The 24,151-nt window shown below is 38.9% G+C and overlaps 1 protein-coding gene across 1 annotated transcript; it reads left to right on the top strand.

Moving 5' to 3' along the window:
• Positions 1 to 14,416: 14,416 nt before the first annotated feature.
• Positions 14,417 to 23,441, top strand: LOC134839907 (ankyrin repeat domain-containing protein 27-like). Its single transcript, XM_063855535.1, has 4 exons — positions 14,417 to 14,625; positions 17,012 to 17,179; positions 19,975 to 20,103; positions 22,687 to 23,441. Exons 1-4 carry the CDS (start codon positions 14,514 to 14,516, stop codon positions 23,322 to 23,324), a joined length of 1,047 nt encoding a protein of 348 aa, XP_063711605.1. The 5' UTR covers positions 14,417 to 14,513; the 3' UTR covers positions 23,325 to 23,441.
• The last annotated feature ends 710 nt before the right edge of the window (positions 23,442 to 24,151 follow it).

Below are 24,151 nucleotides of genomic sequence, written 5' to 3'. Positions count from 1 at the left end.
CTTCTCAGCATCTCCAAATCGTCTAGAAACTTGTCTATCGTCTCATCTTCTCGTTGCTTCCGTTTCTCGAAGCGCATCATTGCCTGGTGCCCTGAACCCTTGATCCAAAACGGTATGACACGATTTCGAAGAATTTCTCAGCTGTGTCCCGCTGGTAATGCTTTTTGGCCATCACAGTTTAGGGCTGTTTCAGACTCCATTGAAAACAATTTATGATTAGATTTTATTTCATTAATCCTTATTAAAATTTTATCTTTATTGGCATGATAAGGACAGTCTTTCACAGTATGTTTCTTCAAGTTTTTAGTTTTTTGTCTCTTCATAGTCGGTCCTCATCGGCAAAGCGTAACCAAGTTTCTTTCCACGCTGGATTGAAACCGTGGTGTCCAGTGTGTTCAATAACACACTGACACACAGTCCGTTTCGAATTACCGAGAAGCTCCGGCCTAAAATTACGGAACTTTGACTATTTGGGTTCGGTACCAAACAAACCTGTTTACTATCACTTAACGGAATTAAATTTCTCATTCTAAAAACTGCTACTACTGCTTGTCCCGGCTGTAATTTCACTTTTCTATCTAAAAAAATTGGTACCTTATTTTCGTCTGTTATTATTCTATTAATTGGTTTCTTTACATACTTCCGATCCGGGTTCCTAATCCTTATTAAACCGTTGTTCAAGTAAATCATCACGTCGAAGTTCCTGACAAAATCTCTGCCCAAGATGAATTGGTCGGAGTCATCCAGATTCTCTACTACTAGGAAGCTCATTCAAAGATCCGGTCCTCCCATGTGGATGACCGTTATTGGCGTTCTTCCGGCTACGTAAATCGCTCCTCGATTGGCTGCCGCTAGTCGGAGATTCGTCGGAATTAGGTCTTTCCTCGTGAAGCCCATTCTTTCCCAAGTTTTTATCGGCATCACGCTTACTACCGCTACTGTGTCCAGGAGCCCTGTGACTCCGATTTTCTTTCCGTTGGTGTTGAGCAGATGTGCAGTCACATCTACTTCGTATCCAATGTGAACCGCGTCTTGCTCCATCATGGCGTCATGGCCTATCCTGCGGACTTTGAGCTCCTCCTCACCCAAATAGATTTGCCCTATCTGGTCACTGTCTAATGTCACATATGTCCTAGTGTAGATGCTAATTCCATCCACGTTCAGCATCACTTGATACGGTCCATAGACTTCCACGTAGCGACCGTGAAGCTTCTTTATGCGAGGGCCACCTGTTGGTAGTAGTGCTCGTGCAGCTCTTGACTCAGTGCGTGGCTCCACCTGCCTCAGATAATCTGCATATGTGTCCAAATGCATCAAAGTGAACTCTGATGGCTCACTCAGATTTCTGATTATCTGGTGTCCCGCTACCGAGATTATTGACTGTATTTTGCTTCCTTGTGGCACCATACCGAACCTCTGCCAGGAGATCACATCAAGTTTCATGCTCAAACTACTTGGTGCTTTTGTTTCTTCGACTTCCGTTGCCTCGAAGGTATTCAGCTTCTCCTGTAGTTTCTCATTTTCCAATTCGAGCTTCACTTTTTGCTCGATCTCTTTCGTTACCAGTTCCTGCTGCACTCTATTTAGATAGAGCATCCCTCGCGGCTGCCCTTTAATCAATCTTGAAGTCGTCCGCCGCAGTCACCGGTTCCGGTTCACATGTCTCTTCTGTTACCGCTTGCATTTTCTTCGTTGCCAGCTCTTGCGGTTTTTCTTTTCTGCGCGCCTCCGCCTCACTCAATAGGCAAGCCTTGCTGGCTTTCACACCCGATAAAGCTTCCTCATGCCTTGGATGCTTGATGTCTGCTACAGCATCCCAGAATTGCGGACAATCCGATTTAAAATGACCTTCCAAAGTGCAAAAGAAACACCTCGGGCCGAATTTTGCAATTACTCCTCTCATGAAATCTTCATGATTGACCTCTGACGCATCTTCGTCCTCGAGGCTAAAGCCTATTGCTTTCATGCCGTGTTTGTAAGTTGGGTATGCTGACACATGATGGTCCGTTGAACTGCAATTGGCACAAGAGCGTCTCTTGTCCATATCATCCCTCGGTTTGTACCAGTTTTTCCCTTGGTTTGCTGGTCCGTTGTTAAAATTGCCATAATTGTTTTTGTAATATCCAGATCTCGATGGAGGCTTCAATAAAAGATATTCTATTGACTTGAGCCTCAACTCCTCTGTTGTTGGCGCATTGGTTGATAGTGGTGTGTAATGTGTTGCTAACATTGTTCGAAGTTCATCATTCTTCACACCATCGATGAATTTTGAGGCTAACTGCCAGGTTCATCCCCTGTTTGACTCGTCCGGTTGGCTGCGCCTTCTCAGCATCTCCAAATCGTCTAGAAACTTGTCTATCGTCTCATCTTCTCGTTGCTTCCGTTTCTCGAAGCGCATCATTGCCTGGTGCCCTGAACCCTTGATCCAAAACGGTATGACACGATTTCGAAGAATTTCTCAGCTGTGTCCCGCTGGTAATGCTTTTTGGCCATCACAGTTTAGGGCTGTCCCTTCCAAGTTACTGGTGAGCGCACTGCACTCTTGCCTTTCTGACAGGTCTTCATCCTCAAAATGCACTTTCATCATCTCTATCCAGGTATCAATGCAGCCGTCAGATTCGTCTTTATAGCATCTTGGTTTCTTAAAAACTCTTCTGGACTTTTCACTGCGTCCATTGGTTGTGGATAATCTCGTCAGGAATGTCTCCAAAGACCTTTTTAGAGGTTCAAAGGCTGTGGCCATTGCTGTAGCATCTCTTGAATGCCCCGCCTGAGTATCCTCGCCCCCTGATAAGGGTTCAGAATTTGGAACTTCCCTTCCGTCCGATTCCCTTCCGTCCGACCAAGTGAATCGGATTGACCAAACGAATCGGATTGTTTTCTTCCTTGGCTCGCATGACTCATCCCTGGGCTTGCATGACTCCTGTTCCTGGAACCACCTCTCCCAGTCGCATGGGTGCCTTGGGTCGGTCGTTCGTTCGATGTCTGTCTATTGCCAATTGAACTTCCTCTGATGTTTGGGCCCATGTTCTATTATCCCCTGTGGCATAGCCTGCTGAACTGCCCCTGCCTCTAGTGGATCCATATGTCCTCCTCCTTTGTTGGTCATCAAAGTTCACCCTCGGCTCCCTACTGGGACCTCCCGAGTTCGGTTCCTCTTCTCTTGGTCCACTCCTGCTGCCTAGTAGCCCGTCCAACTTGTCCACGATAGCCTGAGTTCGCCTCTCCATCATCGCACCTATCTTTGTGTCAAGAGTCCCAAGAGTCTGCTCTTGTTGAGTTCTTAACTTCTCCATGTCGTCTCTTAACCGTAACTCCCTTTGTTCCGCTTCTCTTGTCATTCGCGACAATTTTTTCGCCAAGTGTTCATCCGTTCTTTCCTTCAAGCGTTTTTCGCTTCTACCAACTTCATGTCTATTGCGGTTTATTCCTTCCCGCAGACTTTCTCTTTCAACGTGGACTGCTCTCTCTAGTTCACTCATTCTTATGGACATCTGTTCATTTTGCTCTCCCATACTGCCCACTATATTGTTCAAGGCTTCTTCAATTGATGCTCCGTTTTCTACTAATGACGTCACAAGTGGCGGCGTCACCCTGTCAATCCCAGGTAGCTTGGTGCTGGTCGAGATTCGGGCTTTGATTCTCTGCCTCGACGTCTTTTCATTATCCACCTCTGGATCGGCCGATGCGTTGCTTAGCCCTGTGCTTCTATTCTCCCCAAGTCGCATGTCCGAGTTCTTCATACTCACAAAGTCTCTTGACTGGCCTGATGTGTTTGTGGTTTTGCTTTTTGTCCTCACTACACCAAATTGGTCCATGGTACCAGTCCCTCTGTCGATGTATGCTTCATTCTCCTGAGTCGAACTATTGAGGCTGACTTGAGATCCAAAGTCAGCTTGCTCTTCATCGTCCTCTTCTTCTTCCTGGGATTCACCTTCATCGCCTGTACCCACTCCCATGGTGAATGGAAAGATGTTTCCAAAAGTTTTCTTCACTCTTTCTGAAAACGATGAGGATGTTGCCTGTTTCTCCGTCACGCCTGCCATCATGGTGTTGTCTGTGGGAAATTTTCTAGTTGCCACAATTTCAGTAGAGATGTCAGACAGTTCCGACATCTCCTCTCGGTCCCGTGTCCCGGTGGAAGTGGCAAAATCTTGGCCTTGTTCTACCGGAGTAGATTCACTCGCCAGCCTTCTGTTTCCTCTCCCCTCCGGTCCATGTATTTCCTGATTCTCATCCATGGCCTGGTCCGGATGGACCTCCACTTCTAGCATTGCTTTTCGCTCTTCTGAGGACTTTTGACTCCTGGTCTCAACCATTTTGCCTGAAACCGTCTCCCCATTGTCGGTCCGGATTCGTGTGATCCTTTCCACAAAAGGGTCGGTCATTGCTCTTCTCTGTTTCTCAGGTATGAATTTCCTGGAGCTATCACCTAGTTTAGGTATCCTTGAGTTGTCTAGACTCATATTCAATTTACTAACTTCTTACTACCTATACACTCAATTCGATTGCTAGTAACCTTTTGATCTGACTACTGATAATAATAACACAACACAATAAATTCCAAAAGTATCTATTAAATAGTGACCACGAATCCTTGTGTGTTATCACGGTATAGCGTATATACAATTTATTCACAATAATCGATTATTAGTTGTAAGATGTGAAGCTAGCACAGTATGATGATATCAGTCTATTTAAAAGATAGTGTTCTCACTACCCAATCAAGCACAAATATTATTGATTTAAAACCAGAAATAACCAAATAAGAATATTTGTATGAAAAACGTATGTGTTTTGTACTTTTAGTTGGTGGCAGTACAATAGTCGAACTTGTATATAAAGAAAGAGCTTTCCCTGCTTGGTGCTGCACCAAACAGACAAAGCCTGAAGGCAGTAGTTTTCTCAAGTGGGCGTCTATTGCACCCACCGAGTCCTGTGTTACCTATCTGCCTTCGGACTGCCCGAGCTAGACCTACTAAAATCCTCAGGGCAATTTTTTCTCAAAAATGTTTTGAATTTCAGTCCACACTAATGAGTTACACACTCTTGATCAATTTAGACTTAGTGTCGCGAATGTCCGAGTTTAGACCTGCTTTGTTTTGATTCTGTCTTTTACAAAAGGCAAGTTACCAGTGCAGTCACTGGTTCCCAGCCTATCTCTTAATAACCTAATACCTTTAACTAATTTTTATTCTGTTGTCTTCTTAAGTTTTGACAAAATAATACCCCTCCGGATTGACAAAAATCAGACCCCTCCGGATTGGCAAAATTTGGAACTCCTCCGGATTGGCAAAATTGGGAACCCTCCGGATTGACAACAATCGGACCCCTCCGATATGGTAAAATTGCGACCCCTCCGGATTGGGACCCCTCCTGTTTTGTAAAAATTTAGACCCCTCCGGATTGGGACCCCTCCGTATTTGTAAAAATTTAGACCCCTCCGGATTGGGACCCCTCCGGTTTTGTAAAGATAGCTTCTCAGAGGCTTTCTAAATTTTCAACCGATACCCCTCTGGATACGTTCTCCGATTCTATTATGCTGTTTTAATCAACTAGGAAGGGCGTGTCGTCCTTCCCAAGACCCTTCCGGATTGAAGTTAAGCCTCTTATTCGACTATTCACCCTAACGGTGAAGGGTCTTATCGCTAGCCTAATTTCAGCTCGACTAAAGTTTTCTGGCGCCTTTAGCCTCACCTTTTCTTCTAGAACAGCTTAAAATTGCCTTATTTGACCGTCACTACCTTTTGATAGGGGTGTAAGGGCTTTCCAAAATTTTTTTATAAAACGTGAAGGGTCTACCTTCCCGAATTGGTGAGTTTGCTAAAAACAACCCTAAAAAAATTTCACCCCCTATTTTTTTGAATAATTGATTATTTTATTAGTAAGCTCAGCTAATTTCTGATCTAATGGTACCAAGATCAACTGGATCGGTCCAGTAGTTCCAAAGTTATTAATCAAAACGTCTTTTTTCTAAAGTCAAAAAATTTCTCTCTTATAGGTTCCGCCTAACTTTTTCCGCAATTCAGTTCTTTTCGACCTAAAAATTACTGATCCGAGCTCAGAAGGCCTATACTCTTCTAGTTCACTGCAAAAAGAAACCCGATCTAAAACGCTCTAGCTGAAAAAATTTGCGAAAAACTATGCTATTTGGAACTCTCCGGATTGATGAATCCACTAAATCAAACACGTTAAGTTCGATTTTAACACGGAAGGTTATCGGCATACGGGTTTTAAAAACTGTCGATTCACTCGTGGACGTTGTCCGAACAACTATTTTTACTGTCCTAACTCAAAAATTTCATAAAATTTTTTTATTTTATAGTGTTCTGTTTTTCCAAAAATCACGAAAATTCGATTTTTGGTACCAAAATAGTTCCAACCACTTCTGAACTAAACTCAACCGGTTATATCTAATAAACTAGCACAGTTACGATGTAACTCACTAATTTAGCTCTTTTTTTCCGTTTCAAAAAATATCGATATCTCAAAAATCGCGATTTGTGGGGGGATCAAAATATCGCTAATTTGACCTTAAAAACCGGTCTGCTTATCGTGTTTTTCACTGAAAAACGAAATAGGAGTATTAATATAGGCTGTATAAGTAATAATACTAGTAATACTATACCCCTCCGGGTTTGTTCAATATCCGAATTAAGGAGCTTCACTCGAAAATTCGCAGTTCGTTGAAGGGTCACTACAGTGCAGCACTGTCAAGCCCCCCACAGATTACTATCTTTTTTTTATACCAAAAGGGATACAAAACTTGTTAACGATACCCAACAATACTAGTAATACTACTAGTAATACTATACCCCTCCGGGTTTGTTCAATATCCGAATTAAGGAGCTTAACTCGAAAATTCGCAGTTCGTTGAAGGGTCACTACAGTGCAGCACTGTCAAGCCCCCCACAGATTACTATCTTTTTTTTATACCAAAAGGGATACAAAACTTGTTAACGATACCCAACAATACTAGTAATACTACTAGTAATACTATACCCCTCCGGGTTTGTTCAATATCCGAATTAAGGAGCTTAACTCGAAAATTCGCAGTTCGGTGAAGGGTCACTACAGTGCAGCACTGTCAAGCCCCCCACAGATTACTATCTTTTTTTTTATACCAAAAGGGATACAAAACTTGTTAACGATACCCAACAGTCGACTGTTGTTGTCGTTGAGCCCCCTCTTGTCACTCCTTGTACTGCTTGCCGGATCAGTCTTCTTCACTAATCCCGAGACCCCTCCGGATTGAGCGCAAATCAGCAGACCCTTCCGGATTGAGCGCAAATTAGGATTAACGTGCTTAAAATACTCAAATAACCCTACAGATCCTGATTGATATAATTGCCTGTATTAACAATATATCTATCAACAACAAACGGGAGGGTCGCATCACATCTTGTCTGGGGGGATGATTTCTACTGATTTTTTTTTACTTTTTTTACTGTTTTTGGTTTTTTCGGTTATTTTTTATGTTTTTCGTTTTTCTTGGGTACTATACTACTTTTTGTTTGGTTTCTTATATATCTCTAAGTGTTTTTTGTCACAAGCCTCTCAGGAGCGAGGGGACGGCCGATCCCCCCACCCTTCCTGGAACGTGAACTTTTGGTCTTAACTAGGTTAAAAAGCTATTCACGGTAATCCGGAAGGCTTCCGCGTTGCGAACTACCCTTCCACCCAGGCGGTTAGGGCCTATTAAGAGCGTTACTATGAGCATCTTTTCGGTGCGGAGTGCTCGTTAACGGTTCTGCCGGTCATGATGTTAAAAAAGAATAACACCCAGGAGCGCCATAAAAACATCTATGTAACATTCGGCCGGATGTACATATCGACGGAAAACAGAGCTAGGCCAGCGTCTAAACAAAGCTCTACATGCTTTTCACCGTCTCTGCCAAAGCCAGTTCTTTTGGTGGTCTTTCTAACATCGGGTCGACAAAAACGTTACTGCTTTCGGCTTCGGTCAAAACACTCAAATTAACTTGTTTACATGCAAAATTAGTGAGCTCATGGCTGGGTCTCAGTATACCCAGACCACGAGGTCACTCCTAAAAACAGGGCTACTACTATTTGTTATATTATGATTTTTTTTGTTCAATAGATAAAAATCATCATCTCCATCGAAGATGGATCAACCCTTTCCCTTAACTACTAGCTTCTCATCGTCAGAAAATGAATTCAGATGTTAAATAAACTCAATTCAAGACATAATCGGGAAGCTAAAAGTTTGCATGAAATGGTTTAAGTTCAAGTCTCGAGACCCCTCCGGATTCCTGAATCCGGGGAAATAACACCCTTGTTTCCTCTCCGGAAGGCTGGTTTCCACCATTCACCGTTGTTGTGAATGGCCTTGCAACGATTGTAGCGACACAATCGTTGCAACTCGGAGCGATCTCTGCTAACACTCTGTCGTAGTTTCGTTTTTCTCTCAATTATCGTAGTTGTTTTTGCAACGTATCTCGTTGTTCTGTTTTTATTCTGGATTTCTTACAAAATGGCCGTTTTTGACGTTTCTCAGGGGTGTGACGTCACAATTCGAATTTTTAAAATTTAAGAATTTCCGAATCCTTCAGCCTTTACGATTTGTCTAATCGTCTGAATAACACTGTTAATCCTCTAAAACTGCTAATTCGGAAGGTTAGCTGCTAGCCCTTCGTAACTGTCTTTTTGTCAATTCTGGTCGAATGTCACACACTTCCATATCTGAAAATTTCAAGGATTGTGACATTCGACCAGAATGGACCAAATTGCAAATTCAGCAGATTTGGAATTTTAGCAGCGAACCTTCCGAATTGACGGTTTCAAACGATTAACAACGTTATTGGGACGATTAGTGAAGGTCGGGATATTCTGGTATTTTGAAATTTGCGACGACGATAACAACGAGAAAATTGAGAATCAGAATCGGAGAAAAGCAGAAGTAGCAGAGACCGTTCCGAGTTGCAACTATTGTGTCGCTACAATAGTTGCAAGGCCGTTGCGAACAACGGTGAAGGGTGGAAAACCAGCCTTCCGGAAGGAGAATAAGAGTCTTATTTCCCCGGATTCAAGAATCCGGAGGGGTCTCGGGACTGGAACTGTTAGTGTTTTATATAAACTTTTAGCTTCCCTATTATGTCCTGAGTTGAATTTAATTAACATCTGAATTCATTCTGCTAAGATGAGAAGCTAGGAGTTGGGGGAAAGGGTTGATCCATCTTCGATGGAGATGATGATTTTTATCTACTGAACAAAAACAATAATAATTCAATAAATAGTAGTAGCCCTGATTTTAGGAGTGACCTCGTGGTCTGGGGATACTGAGACCCAGCCATGAGCTCACTATTTCTGCATGTAATTAAGTTAATTTGAGTGTTTTGACCGAAGCCGAAAGCAGTAACGTTTTTGTCGACCCGATGTTAGAAAGACCACCGAAAGTACTGGCTTGATAGAGACGGTTAAAAGCATGTAAAGCTCTGTTTAGACGTTAGCCAGTCGTCTTAGGACTTAGTTTTATTTTCCGTCGATATGTATCTTCCGGGCGAATGTTACAGATTTTGACTGGAATACGTGATGAAGGGACTCCTGACTGTAACCTCGGTTACTATGATAGTTTTGAACCCCTGATTACCAATTTTTTTTAAATCTTAGGGAACTAAAGCAGTTGTCTATTAGATTTTTTTTCACAGTTAACTGGTATTTTTGTCTCGCAATGAATGCGAAGCTCCACTTTGCCTTTCTACAGACTAATATCTACATAAAAGTTCAAATAAAGTGCAATCTTTCAGATGGCTTGATCTGGAGGAAAATTATGATTAGTCTCGAGATCTTGGCAAAAGCCGTCAGCCTAAAGGCGGCCACAGATGAGTTAACCCTGACGGAGACGATCAGTAAAGCCGTACTGCTACCTAAGCCGAACTTTCTTGGTCTGCGTTACGACGACCATTCCTACTGCCTTCCCCGGGGTTCATCGGCTACAGATGGCGATGATGTAAATAAAACTGTGAAGCGAAGCACGCCGAGTGTTTCCGATCATTCTTATTCAGAACAGAATTCGAATGTTTCGTTGGATAATTTTTCGTCTTGCTTAGTTTCTTCTCTTAACGATGTGCCCGTGCTTATCGCTGGACGACGTATCGCATGTGGCGACATTCTGATGTTCTGCAAAAAATTTGGCAATTACTGGAAGGAGTTTTTTGGATCGCAAAGCAATCTGCTCCAAACTGAACCCCAAAAGATCAAGTTACCTAAAGGGTTTTTATTAAACGACGATGAACATGCCACAAATGTCGAACAAGATGTGCAATTGGCGGCAAGATCGACAAGCCCGAATGCAGTGATTTACGCTCACCTTGTTGACAATAGTCTGCAAATGTATTTGATTGCCAAGAGAAAAATTAAAAACCATGAGCCAATAACGGTCGCCATGTATAAAGAAAAGTCTATGGAATTGACAAAACCTCAAGTTTCAAACGAAATAAACGACGAAAGCACGATTTCTTCCAGCGCTGATAGCACGCCCAAAAAGTCAACGCCGAAGTCGCGCAAGAGAAAACTCACTTCTAGTTCCGATCAGCGGGCTGACAAGGTTCAATCAGTGTCTCCTGATTCAACCACTAAAGTTTACGGAAACATCAATTGGAACTTGAACAGAATTGATTCGGAACAAGAATTCAAGCCAGAAGTTAAAGAATGCAACCTTGAATCTGGGTCACCAAAAACCAAAAAAAGACGAACATCTATTAAAGAAAAAACTGTGGGAACCTCGAGCAAACCGTCCGCCAAATTGTCACGAGAGGAAAAGAAGATGCAGCATTACATGAAGATGATAGAAAAGATGGAACGGAAAGAGAAGCGAAAAGAAGTTACAGTGAAAGTTGAAGACGAAAATGTTGTTTCATCAACAACAGAAGTTAATGAATGCAATATAGAAACCCAATTTAGTGCAAATAGTTCCAGCGAGGATGACAAATTATTTCATGGAAACGAAACGTCTGTTGTGGTTTCCTCAGTTTCTGAGTTTGTAAATTCCAATGACGGAGTCAAGTTGGAAGATGACAATGAAGCAACATTGAACATCGAGTTTAAGGATCTGCATTTCAAAAAACGAAGAAGTAAAGATTTTTCAATATCAAGTACGGATAACGATGAAAAACCTGTAAAAACGCCAATCGATTTGCAAAAAGACCTCAAAATGACCGAATTTGAAATTGAACAAGGAACCAATGAAATTAAAATGGAAGCAGAGATAGCTGTTAATCAAGTTACCTCGAACGAGATGGATAATTGTGTTGGAAGTGAAATATCTTCGGCATCAGAAACAGTCGTAAAAACAGAGCCCAAACTTGAATTGAAGACCGAAGAAAGTAGCGAGGAATCCGATTCGGATAGCGACAGTAGTAGTTCTTCGAGTTCCGATTCCAGTGAAGAATCAGATGTTGAAACGAATCCGACAACTAAACTTGAAAAGAGTGGTTCGAGCCCAGAAATAAAATCCTTACCAGATAGCAAAACAAATGAACCACAATTGCAAACATCGAAAGAGAATAGAAAAGCAGGCGTAAAGGGGAAAGGCAGAATAACCAACCGACGAAGAGGAAATGCTTGTAAGGGAGCGAATCTAAGAAACATGAAAGTGAAAAGTAGTGGTAAATCCAGCTCGGATCTTGTGCTTGCTAAATATCATCACAGATACGCTGCTGCTCCGAAATCGAAGTACTTGACCAGAGGCAATCTGGTTAAGGAAACTAAAGAGGTTGAGGAGACAATAATTCCTCAATTAAACAAGGTCAAAGAAATCGATCCCAAAATTGAAGAAAAACCAGTGACTGGTGCGTTGAAGTGTATCAAAATGAAGAAAATGTTTCTAAATGAATGGATCAACGAACAAGCACAAGAGAAAGTGGAAACAGCTGCTGCACATGTAGCGAATGACGAAAATGCGAACAATCTTAGGAAAACTAAATCATGTGGTGATGATCAACTGATTACTAAACATGAAGAAATTGTGATCAACGATACTCCAGTGAAGACATCTATCAAAGATTCCTACATAACATCAGCTAAGAAAAGATGGCTTCAAAAGGCTATAAAATCAACAGAGAAGACCGAGTCGATCGCAATAGACCAGCCTTCTAAACCAGCAAACCATATTAAAGTTAGAGCTCATAAAATATCAGAAAGCTATGAAGTAACAGAGAACAACAACATCTCAGACTCATTTGATAACGTCTTTTTTGAGCCTCCTGTTTCGATGAAGAAGAAAATGTCACTTTCCGAGTATAAAAAGCGACGCCATAATGACACTGAAGAGTTTGATAGAGTCGAAGATTTTCGTGATATTAGAACGCCAACTCGAACGCCTTTTATCGAAACCAAAACCCCAGAAGCAAAAGTACAAGAAGATAGCAATGATAAGGTCCTTCTCATGCCGCTTGAAGCAATAAAAAACAAAAACAATGTTAAACCAGGTCACAGAGAACCGCAATCTTTACAGGAGCGAAAGAAAATAATCCATGAAAATCTTAAACGAGAATTAGAAAAGCTGAAGTTCCGGAATACAGGAGTAGACGGAATCGAAAATCTGAGACGAGAACTAGCAGAAGAGCAAGAATCAGTGGGAAAAAGTGGGAGTTGCAGTGACCTCGAAAGAAGTCCAATTATAGCAGGAGTGATGAGAGCCTACAAGGCATCAACTCCGAAACATTATTCATCGAACATTGAAAATCACCACATAGCAGAACTGAACCAACTAGTTGAATCATTTACAGAGAATTCAAATGCAGATCAGGTTGATCTAGAAACATTGAATGTAGAGGTTTCAGAGAAAGAAAGTAAATTCGACGAATTGGATAGTTTGATTCCAGACGAGAATTTAGAAGGAAGTTTGAACGAATCGGCATTTGTAGACGCGACTCAGATAGCCTCTTTGACTGTAAAAAAGAAAAGGAAGAAACGTCACCGCGTAGAGTCGCCACCCCCTCCCCCACCACCACCGATGCCCGCTCCGCAGATGAACTCGAACCCTATTCCAAATGACGGAACTCCGAGAACTGGGTTACCGGATGCTAACTCGATTGTTACGCGGTTCCATCCTGCGCATCAACAGTTAACAGAACAAGTGTTGGCAACTCCAGCAGGTCATCCTGGTCAATTGCCTTGCTCGGGTGCAGTCTTATTACCCAATGGAAGTTGCGCGGTTACCCCTGCAGGCCAGTTTGCAATGCAACAACAGCCGACTACTAGTAATGCAATGTTGCAACAGCAGTCTTTACTACCCATTCCAGTGATTATACACAGCGGAACCTTACCAGCCCAGCCTACATTCATTTTTCAGCAAATTCACGAAAATAAACCGTAATTTCGAGAAGTGAAAAATAAGCTCTGATTTTTGAGTGAAACTTCTGATGTAATATGTGAACTGTTAAATAAAAAAACTGATTTATAAATCAAAACTTTATTTCTGCCTTCTGTTGAGTTCAAAACAAGTATTTAATTTGTGCAAAAGTAAAAGTGAAAATTTGAAAGGAAATATTAAGATTAATCTAGGAGACCGAGGGTAACATTGAATTATTTGCCGTTTTAGTACTGTTCATATTCATCTGATGATATTTGATTTGTAGTAGTTGTACTGCTCTTTAACCTCTGACTTGACGATGAATGGTCGAAAGAAGATATTAAAAGGAAATGAATGGTTTAAGTTTTAGTCAAAAGCGGTTATCCATATTTGATGTTTTTATTTTTATTCTATTTAAACTTAGTACACCTGTGTAGTAGATGAAGTAGTATAAAGCCTATAAAATTATTTCGTTCCTTATAAATTGTGTTCAAATATACTGATATTACTGATAATTAAATAAACCAGTAGTAATAATTCGGTACGAATCTTAATCAATTTGCAATTACACCCTTACCTAATATGTGCAGACTATAAATTATACGGTCTCCGCCTTAACCCAAAAACGATAAAATTTCAGAGGATTTATTCAGTTTTTGTTCAGTTTTTGTTTATTTGTTTGTTTCTTCAATTGTTGATTTAAAGGAACTGCTGTTATTGTATATGTACTACTGTCTTCTTTTGCAAGCCAATGGCACAAATTGTTTGAGATTTTATTATGATAGTTTAGAACAAATTTTTATTTACGCCATTTCTTTTCACACCTTGAAACCTTGTCGGAAAGTTAAGTAGAGTTCAATTAAGAGTTGAGTACAAAAATGGTTCGTTGGCCCAACTAAACTATAACAAGTAGCGCTACAAAAATGCCTGAAAAGTAAAAATAAAAGTTTTGCTTTTTCAACTGGTGAATTCTAGTAGCATTTTTATTGTGAAATTAAATTGAAAAAAAAAAATGTTCTAATCTACAAATTTTTTCTTGGCCTCATTATTTTTTGTGTTCCCGGCGCTTTTTTGCTTTGAATTAAATTTTATTTCAGATGACTTCAAAAATGACAAATCGGACTATAGATGATCAATAGCAATTTAGCGCCGCTGTTTCAACAGAATCGGACTAGACTGGTTAATTAACTAATTAGAGATGACAGCTTCCACTTCTGATGCACAGACACCACAGCCTAGTGCGTCCACATCAGGAGTGCAGCAGCAGTCGATTAGGAACCCATTCATTCCTTCCGACCGACTCTTTCTAGGTACTCTTTACCTCTCCACAAGTGTCTGTCTGTGTAATCCAATCTTAAAGAGCAAATTCGTTACCAACTGCCAAGTTTTTTTATATGCTTAGTTTGAAACATACGCTGATAATCAACAAACCGCCATAACTTGGAGTGGAAATTGCATCAGAATTACGTAACAATTGCATAACAACAATGACATTCTGTTGTTATGCTGCACAATATTAGTTTTTGGCTTGTTGACCCTTCGGCTTGTTGGACTACCACCAAAAAATAGATTATGCTACAGTGCTGATTTAAATTAACCAGACCAAACTAATTTAAACACTTTTTTCTCAAATTGGGGATAAAATTAGACAAAAAATGAAGAGAGCAAAAGTTGCTTATAATTTCATTAGAATTATTATGATGCAGTTCACTTTTCGAAATTGGCAACCAAAATTTTACCCCAAAATTGGGTGCTTGTGACTTTTTTAAATATGTTTAGTTAATCAAGAGGCGCTGAAACTACCACATACCGAACTAATATCGAGAGAAGCCTCTTATACAGCCCAACGAAGTGCTAGAAGGATAAATTTTCCAAAAATCCGTACAAAACGTTCGGAGATTTTGCTCGTAAAGAGCTTTGTTGAGATGTATAAGAGGATTCTTTTGAACCCAATTGTTCGTCAATTAATGTGGGACTTTCAGCGTAATTGTTGAAAGCTAAAAGAGCCAAAATGATCCATTCTTGGGTAAAATATTGGTTGTGAATTTTGAAATTGAATTGCACCATAATAGTTCTGTTGAAATTCTAAGCAAGCTTTATTATCTTCTCTTTTTGTCGTACCTCAACCCAAGTTTCAAATGTTCGTTTTGTCTGGATAATTTAAATCAGCACTGTATCATTTTTCAAATTCCTATGTGATTTTTTTTCGTACCTCGAACGTAAAATGCAGCATTTCAATGACGAATTTTTGGATTGCATCTCTCACTCTTCGTTGTGTAATTTTGAAAAAGGTACAACATTGGGCCAAATTAAACGCAAATTTAGGTTTTTAATGTAAAAATGCTTTTTTTAAAGGAGCGTTAGGTTATTATGCACTAAATGGTCCAAAGTAAATATTTTTATATCTTGAGCTGAAATTTCTGCAATTGAATCTGATTGGCTAGTTTTAGCGAATCAATTTCAAGCAACGCGGCTTTTCAATTGACATTTCTAGGAGATTAGCCGAAGGTACCGAAAATGTGGAAATACGTCAAATGATCAAATTAATCTCACGTGAAACTTTGCCCAGACAAGGAAGTACAGTGAAGTATTCTTAAACGGAACAAAAGATCCATATGTATGGTCATTTTGTCGAATACTTTTGTCTGCTTGAAATTTTTAAAATGATTGAAATATCGGACCAGGTTGTGGATTTGACTGGATAAAAAGCCAATCAGATTCACCACAATAATTTCAGATCAAGACGTAGCAATAGTGAATTTGGGCCGTTTAATGCATAAGACTCCAATTTTGGACATTTTTTACTTAGTAGCTTAGCAAAATTTTAGTATCGATAATTGGGGCAGTACAACAGTGCCGAAAACTGATGATTTTCGGCACTGTTGAACTATAATTTTATTTTCGGCACTCTTGTACTTCGGCACTGTTGAACGCCCATCTAAGGGCAGCACAGCAGTGCCGAAGTACAAGAGTGCCGAAAATAATTTTATTGTTCAACAGTGCCGAAAATCATCAATTTTCGGCACTGTTGAACACTTTTTCATTTTCGGCACTGTTCTACTTCGGCACTGTTGAACGCCCCCCGATAATTATGATCTGAACTGCCCTCTCTGAAAGTCTCAAATTTTGATTTGAAGCCCTCTCCTGTTTATGCCGGGTCTGAAAATGCCAGTTTTTACCCCCTTATAATGGTTTTATTCAACGCTGTGAAGCTATCAGACCACCAATTTGAAGAAAGTTGTTACACTGAACATCGCATAATCAATTTTTTCTACTCGTTGATTCAAAAAAATGTTCACTCCCATAGAAAACCTATTACAATAGTGACAACTGGCATTTTCAGACCCCGAATAAACTGGTAAGTGCAAATCAAGTATTGAGACTTTCAGAGAGAGGAGAGAGAGTAGTTTAGATCCTTTGCTCTCGGTCGATCGAAATATTTGATAAAATTTGACGTAAAAATTTTCCATTGAGAAATATTGAGATTTTTAGAGAGAGTAGTTTAGATCCTTTGCTCTCGGTCGATTGAAGTTTTTGCTAAAATTCGACAAACATTTTCAAAATTTTTTTGAAATGAGACTTTTTGGAGAGTAAAAATCTGAGTTTTTGTTCAATTTTGTCCATTGGTGTATACAAAAGGCGTCTGGTTGAATGAGGTGGATCCATCTAACTTACCTCTGCTTTTCCTCTTTCTAGACTTCTGCGGCACTGGTGAATCGGCAGACATATGTTCTCCTCTGCTAGCTCAACTGACCATCAAAGAAATGCCTTCTTGCGTGTTTCCGTCATCGCCTTGTGCAGATATTCCCGAGTTCGGAAGCTATCCTCAACATCAAGCGCAGATTGGGATGGACTACCAAAATAGTTAGTTTTTATTTGTACATCCTTTTACAGCACGGTTGATATGAAGAAAGATAATTAGTGACGCTGTTCATTTTAATGCTTTTGCCCTTTTTGACCCATCCGACCAGGTAGCGGGAATGCACTTAGTATTCGGATGGTGTTTCATTTTTACAGATAGCGATCAGCGTAGTGCATTATTACGAACCTTCTTTTTTTTCTAACCTAAATCGCAAATAAAAGTGTTTATTAAAAGTGTTCGCTTATTTGAAATTTCACTGTAGCATTGAAAATTGCATAGCATCTGTTCTCTGCTTTATTTTTGGCTAGTATTTGGTAGCTATTAAGCGTCCGTGGCTGAGTTGTTAGTGTGTGAGACTAAATCTCTTGATCGCAGGTTTGAATCTCAGACGTAGCCGAATTTTCACTAATTCGAGGCTTATTTCTAATTTTTCCTATTGCAGAGCTGCTTTTTGTCGTGTCTCGATAGTGTTTGTGAAGCGAAGCATCGCCTCTGTGTCAAAATCAGCTACGAATTTTGACGATTTCCCAATTTAACTCCACTGTTTTTCTACATAAATTTAGATATTAATACCTCACACTCGTGTAGTTCAAAACAAAAATAACTTTCAGTATTAAAAGTTCATCACTTCATTTTAAGGAATAAATTTTGAATAAAAATTTGGCAATTTTAAAAAAAATCTGTTTTTGAAAAAAATGTCGGATTAGTCCGTGCTTCTTGCACAGCAATCAAGTATTCTTTTTTGCTGAACTTTTTTAATCTATTCAGGATAATATACTGCATGATCATTTATTAAAAACAGCAATTGAGATCTGGAACTTTTATTATCTGTCATGTTCCTCGTGTTGAATCAAGTCTTACAGCTAGTGAGGTGAACTTCTGAGGAGCTGTGTATCATAACCGATTTTGTAGAATCGATAACAAGGTTTTTCACGGACCTTGTTTTGAAAATATGAAGCTGCAAAAATAAATCACTGGCAAGCAAAAACCGGTGTTTTCTGAAGTTCTTACGGAACCAATCAAAACAAACCATCGGTTCTCCAAAATTGACATAAGGCAAGCAAGCTGTAGAATATGAATGGTATTGGACTTTTAGACTATGTACGACTTATACCTTTTCTAAAATTTGAGTGTTTTGAATTATTTTGCACGTTATAGTTATTTCAGTTTTTTTTTATTTTTCTTTTTTAGTTCATGTTATTCCAATTAATTAGGCGGATTTTCCAGCTTTGCATGTAAACAGCTTGCTTCTAAATCAACCGTTGCAATTGCCACATTATAGCCGGTCTCATTTTGCAGTTGTAAACTTAAAAAAATAAACAAGGGGTTGTGTGATTCCTAAACATAAAACTTAGATGCGGGCGGTTCTTAAAAATAGTTCTGCTGATATCGGTTGTGACTGTCTCAGAGATTTGTCCGCTATGCTGATTTCGTCGTGGGTTCATATTGTTGATGCTGGTTGTTTGTTGATGCTGATGTGTCTACTGATCTTGCTTATAGTTTTTATGGGTTGATATGTTGCTGCTGCTGTTAGTTGTTGCTGAAATTTCATGCGTCTGCTGATCTTGCTAAAAGTTGTTGTTGGTTAATGGTTTTTGGGTGAACAACATGTTTAACAGAATCACTTGGTATCTTAGCTCATAATGAATTCAAATTTCTCAAGCGTCTGCGGCACTCTTATTTTAGAGGTAACGAATACGCCTGTGACGGCGAAGGTCCTTGGTTCAAACTTGACCAGGACTGGTGTTTTTTCAAGCGAGAAATATTCCGTTTCAAATTGTCGGCTTATAATTTGTCCGCTTATTTTCGGTCGGCTTAGTTGTCACATCTAAGGATGTTTTTGCCGTATGCAGTTATCATTGTTGTTGTTTTTTATGTTTCCATTTACTCCTGCTATTGGTAATTCTACTAGCCTTGACTTCGTATATTTTATTTTATTTTATTTTTCGCTTTAAAATGTTTCGGCCCAGATGGTTTGGGCCTATTTTTCATCGTCTATCTAAGCTAATACTGGTTTGTTCGCAGGAACCCTATTTTGTAAGCTTCACTCCGGATCGTACAAAACGTTCGAAATCTCTGAATACATTTTTTAGTTCTAAGGTTTTCATGCAACAATTTTATTTTCGCTTGATACATGATTTTGAATTTTCATTAAACGCAGGCGAATATATTTCTTCATATGTTTTTTAACTAGAAAATTGTTCCAGACAACATTTCGAAGATTTTAATTGTGGTTTTTTTTGGAAGTTTTCTGTTTTCTTTGGACTTGGTGGCTCTCTTTTCCTGTGTGGTAGCTTGCAATGCTATTTTTTTGGTCTATGTGTCCGAAGTTCTGCGTGATGTTGTCCAGGTTTTTTGCCGTATCGTTTTTTTATAGTTAGAATGTGCAATTAGGTGCGAAGCATGTGTTTCTTGCGTTTTGTCCTGAAGTATTGTCCTGATGGCTTCTGTTTGATTTTTGTACGTTGCGTGCTGTGTGATTGGTTATTGAACTCAATGTATCCTGGAATCTTGAGTTTCCTGCGGCGATTCCAAATGCGTTGTTGTGTTTGAATCCGGTCTCGAATTGGGTCTAAGTCAACTGTTGCAATCTGCATGTTACACACGCAATAACTACTGTGATTTAAAAAGTGTTCTGTCAATTTCTGCTCGAAAAATCAATCAAAGCGGAAATAACATCCATTATTGAAAAGAGGCTGAATTATTCCACAGATTTTTCTTGTTTGACTATATTAAGCACTTTCCTTTCTTTCATCAATCTGAAACGATCCTGTTGAACTGTTGTGTTTGCGTTTAGATCATGGCAAGCAAGCGAAGAAAAAGTTCCGAGTGGGTAGGCTAGAAGGACTCAAAGCAGCTCACATTTGGTGTCAAGACTACAAAGGACGTCTTCTACGCAAAGCTGTACAGAACGAAGACATAGCAGGTAGTCAGTTGTACAAATTGAGATTTTTTACATAGTTTTAATTTTTTTAAAAAATATTTGTGTTATTTGACGTGTGTTTAATCAAATGATGTTTTAAATATTTCATAACAGTCATTGATTGTTAAATATTTCTAGCCTGGACAACTTAATGTATACTTCTCTCGATACTGTTTGAGCGAATTTTCATTTTTTTTAAAACAAATTACTGTAGACTCCATGTGGTAATAAAATTGTTCTGTTAAATAACGTAGATTTGATCAATAATTTGAAAATATATCACTTGAGAAAAAACTTTTGGAAAAGTTCTGGTTGTTTTTTTGTAAAACATTCATAGAACAATTAGAAAAAGAAATAGAAAAACAATTTCTTGACAACCTGCCTGCAGTCTTAAATTAATTTTGAAAGGAGAAGTGACACGGTTCACATCTAAGACGTATCGCCCTCGTGTTCTTTCTTAAAGGTGTTTATGCAAAATGTTGAGAGCGAAACGTGCGAAATAAGGTGCTAAAATCAACAGGGGCAAAGGTAATGTAGACATTAAATAGTATCCAGAATTTGTTTATATTCAATTAATGGTTGGGCTCATTTTACCTGTTTTTTGTCCCGCAATCTGGTTTTCAAAATAAGAAAGATTATGTTAGGGGGTCAGTTGAGATAATTACACTTCCGATTAGCAAGCCTTACCGATTCGGAGTTTTCAGATGTATTCTTTTTGGTTCACATATAGGTTAACAGCTAATTGGGTTCGAATGCGGGGACGAAATTTTTTTTGAAAAAACAGGCCAAAAAAGGCGTTTTTAGGCACTTGTTGAAAAAATTTGACCAAAAAATTGCATTTTTTGGCGCGCGCTCCAACTCAAAATTAGTATATTTAGTAGCTTTTAGAAAAATTTACGATCCGTCAGCGAAAATTGGATATCTCAAGGTAGTGCAAAGGGGGTACCCTTTGAGTCGGCAAAGGGTCGAATCCCTGAAGGGGTACATTCCCCGCCCCCTAAATCCGCTGGTGATTAGGATCCAAGAAAATTGATGAAATTATTGATATTTGATTCAACTAATTTTCGTTCACGATTTAAGATTTTTCACTTTTTTGGTTTTCGATTTATTCTCTATTCAGAAGAAATTAATGATCGGTATGAAGTAATGAAAAGTAACTTTTGAATATTGTTGTTCCGATCATTGAAAATGGGGAAGAATTTTGTATTCGGGTGTGTTTTATTTTTTTTCCTTTTTGTTTTCCACGCAAAATCAGCTACCATAAATAATCATCAAACAGGATTGAGTGATGTTTCATATTAAAGCCCTTTTGGTCATGATTTGAACCACATTTATAAATTTCCAAAAATTTATCCCCGTGTCGAGAAAAACCGGCTTGAAATTTTTTGTCTTACTTCGAGCGATTAAAGCAAGCGAGCAGTCCTTTTTTGTTTTCCTCGCAAAATCAGGTACAACAAATAATAATTGGACTGGGTTGAGTAATAAATTATATTAAAGCCCTTTCAGTCTTGATTCGAACGACATAAAAAATTTTGAAAAAGTTTTCTTGGTGATTTTTTGTCTAATTTTGAGCATGTGAGCAAGCTTACAAGTGCTATATTTTGGCATATGTTCTTGTTTTGCAAAAGGTGCGAAGCTCCGCTCGCCTCTGTGTAAAATATAGATCTTGCAGTTCTGAGTCAATTTGCGTAAAGAAGTATTGAATCGCCTGTCAATTGTCAAGAATGGAAAAACCCGCAAGGTTTGAATAGTTGCAACTATATTTGCCGTTGGAACACTATGAAAGAAAGAAGGAATTTATTTCTCACGAGTTAAAGTAAATTCAACATGTATTTACACAGAATTATTTTTAATTTAATCCCGAGAGGACAGCAAACGTGCCCCTTTACGGTCTCAAAATGCTGCCGCAAGTTAGCATAATAATACATTTTTTAATCATCAAGGTTTATAACAATTAAGCACATCATAAACAGAAACAAAAAAAAACAAAAGTTAGGATTTCAAAATATGTCTCTTAATTGAACATTTCTCACAATTGGTGGATTAGTGAATCAACCTCGATTGAGTAAAAAGAAATAGGAAACCAATGCGGAAGGAAATGTTCCATTTGATTTCGATAATTTTGCTTTTGATCGGGTTAAAATTAGTTTTTTTAATTAAATTTGGGTCCGAAAACTCGCTAGTCGTAGGCACCTTAATCCGTTTTTGATAAATTTCTTGAATTTGTTCAATTTTACATTGCTGCTTCTGCTAACTGTGACATGTTCTTATGTACTGCTTGTACAGCAATCTTCTGTTCTTGTTTCTAATTTAACCCCAAGCGCTATCGCTTATTCTAGTGGATGAGGTGGGTTAATCAGACTTCAAGATAGATAAACGTCCCTTTGCGAAAGTCCTTTTTCTCAAATTGATACCATTTCTCGAAATGCGCTAAATCCCAGGTACTGTTAGGAAAATGTAATTATGAAAATTTAGTTTATGGCTTTAATCAAGTTATATAACATGATTTATAGTCGTTCTCCAATCAAAGTTCTGGTATAATAAAGTGTTTGTGAAGCTGAAATCTTAAGTCTTTTTTTTCTTCAGGTATTCAGGACCTGATAAACGAAGGTGTGCATGTAGACAACTGTGATGAAAAGCAGAGAACGGCCTTACATTTAGCTTGTGTGAAAGGCAACAATACAATAGTGTCATTTCTCCTCAGCCATGGTGCTAACCCCAACTGCAAAGATGTTAACCTCAATACACCTCTAATGCTAGCTTGCCTATCCAGAAATATTCCTACAATCACACTGCTGCTGAAGAAAGGAGCGAACCCTAATTTATGTGACTCGAAGGGCAACAACGCTCTAAATATAGCCCAAAACAGACTTACCCATTTGCAGCAATGCCAAGTTGCTTGTGAGTATTTGCGTGACGAATTGATGCACATTATTACAATGATTCGAGAGTTCATCCATCGAAGTGAACAAATTCAAAATTCCAGTAATTCTCAAGTATCGAGAGTGCATGATCTAAGTGCAGCTCCTTCACGTGGAAATAATGAACCAAGGTCAACTAATTCCTCCTCCTTAGAAGAGTTGCATATTGAAACTCTAATTAGCAAACTGTCTTTTTCGTCGGACAGTAAATCTTCAGATGAAAGCCAGAATATAACGAGGCAAGTTGCAGATGAATTTCAGGAGCTGTTGGTGAAATTCAGTTCACATGTTAAGGTGTCCTAATTTGTAAATTTCTGTTTTCTAGTTAATTTAATTAGTAAGGGGTGGGAATTAAGTGTTTTCGAGTTTGTACAAGGGATAATTAAAACAATTCCAATAAGTTTGCAAATTGCAATTAGTTACAACCATATGAAAATTACAATTTTTGGCGTCGACTGCAGACAGATGCGTTTACTTATGATTGGATTTGAACGTGTGTTATCCCTTGTGTAATAAAAGACATCTATAAATTGTATTCTGATATCTAGGTAGACTCTTGTTAGTTGTCAGGTTGTTTGTAGAAATCTATTTTAATTCAATTGTTTCTAAACCATCTTTTCATTTTTAACTTTCAATGAACGTGGTGAAAACAGTTGTTTAAGTCGCGTCGATGTTTTTGGATCTACGTAACAATCCCCGTCGTTTGCATTTTCCAAAGCTGAATTTTTAATAACATAAAAGAATCGTAATCGTGATAGAAAATTAAATGTGGCAAGTAAAATTACTGCATTCATTTTCAAAAAAAAATACTGAAAACAGATGTAGTACAAATTATTGAAATGCAAAATTGAAACGTGGCCCCCAGAGGGGGGGGGGGGGCTGCGGTTCTTCCATAGGTCCTAAAGAGAGGGGTGATTGTTAAGTAGTTACATTTTTTTCAGGATAAAAGTCGCGTTCAATTTTGATCTTTTACAGTTTGACTTTTGACTTCTCTTCAGCTCAAAGTAATTTGCTAAAAAAAAGGCAATTCCGCTCTTCATTTTTGAAAGCAGAGATGGCGCGATAAGAGCTGAAAGCCTTTCAGTTTCGAAAGTGAATTTAATTTCTTAGATTTCGCGGCACTTTGAACA

The sequence above is a fragment of the Symsagittifera roscoffensis genome, chromosome 2, assembly GCF_963678635.1.
Source record: "Symsagittifera roscoffensis chromosome 2, txSymRosc1.1, whole genome shotgun sequence".
In the NCBI taxonomy this organism is placed as follows: domain Eukaryota; kingdom Metazoa; phylum Xenacoelomorpha; order Acoela; family Convolutidae; genus Symsagittifera; species Symsagittifera roscoffensis.
The sequence above is the reverse complement of the archived record's forward strand: the minus strand, read 5'-3'. Positions and strand labels throughout refer to the sequence as shown.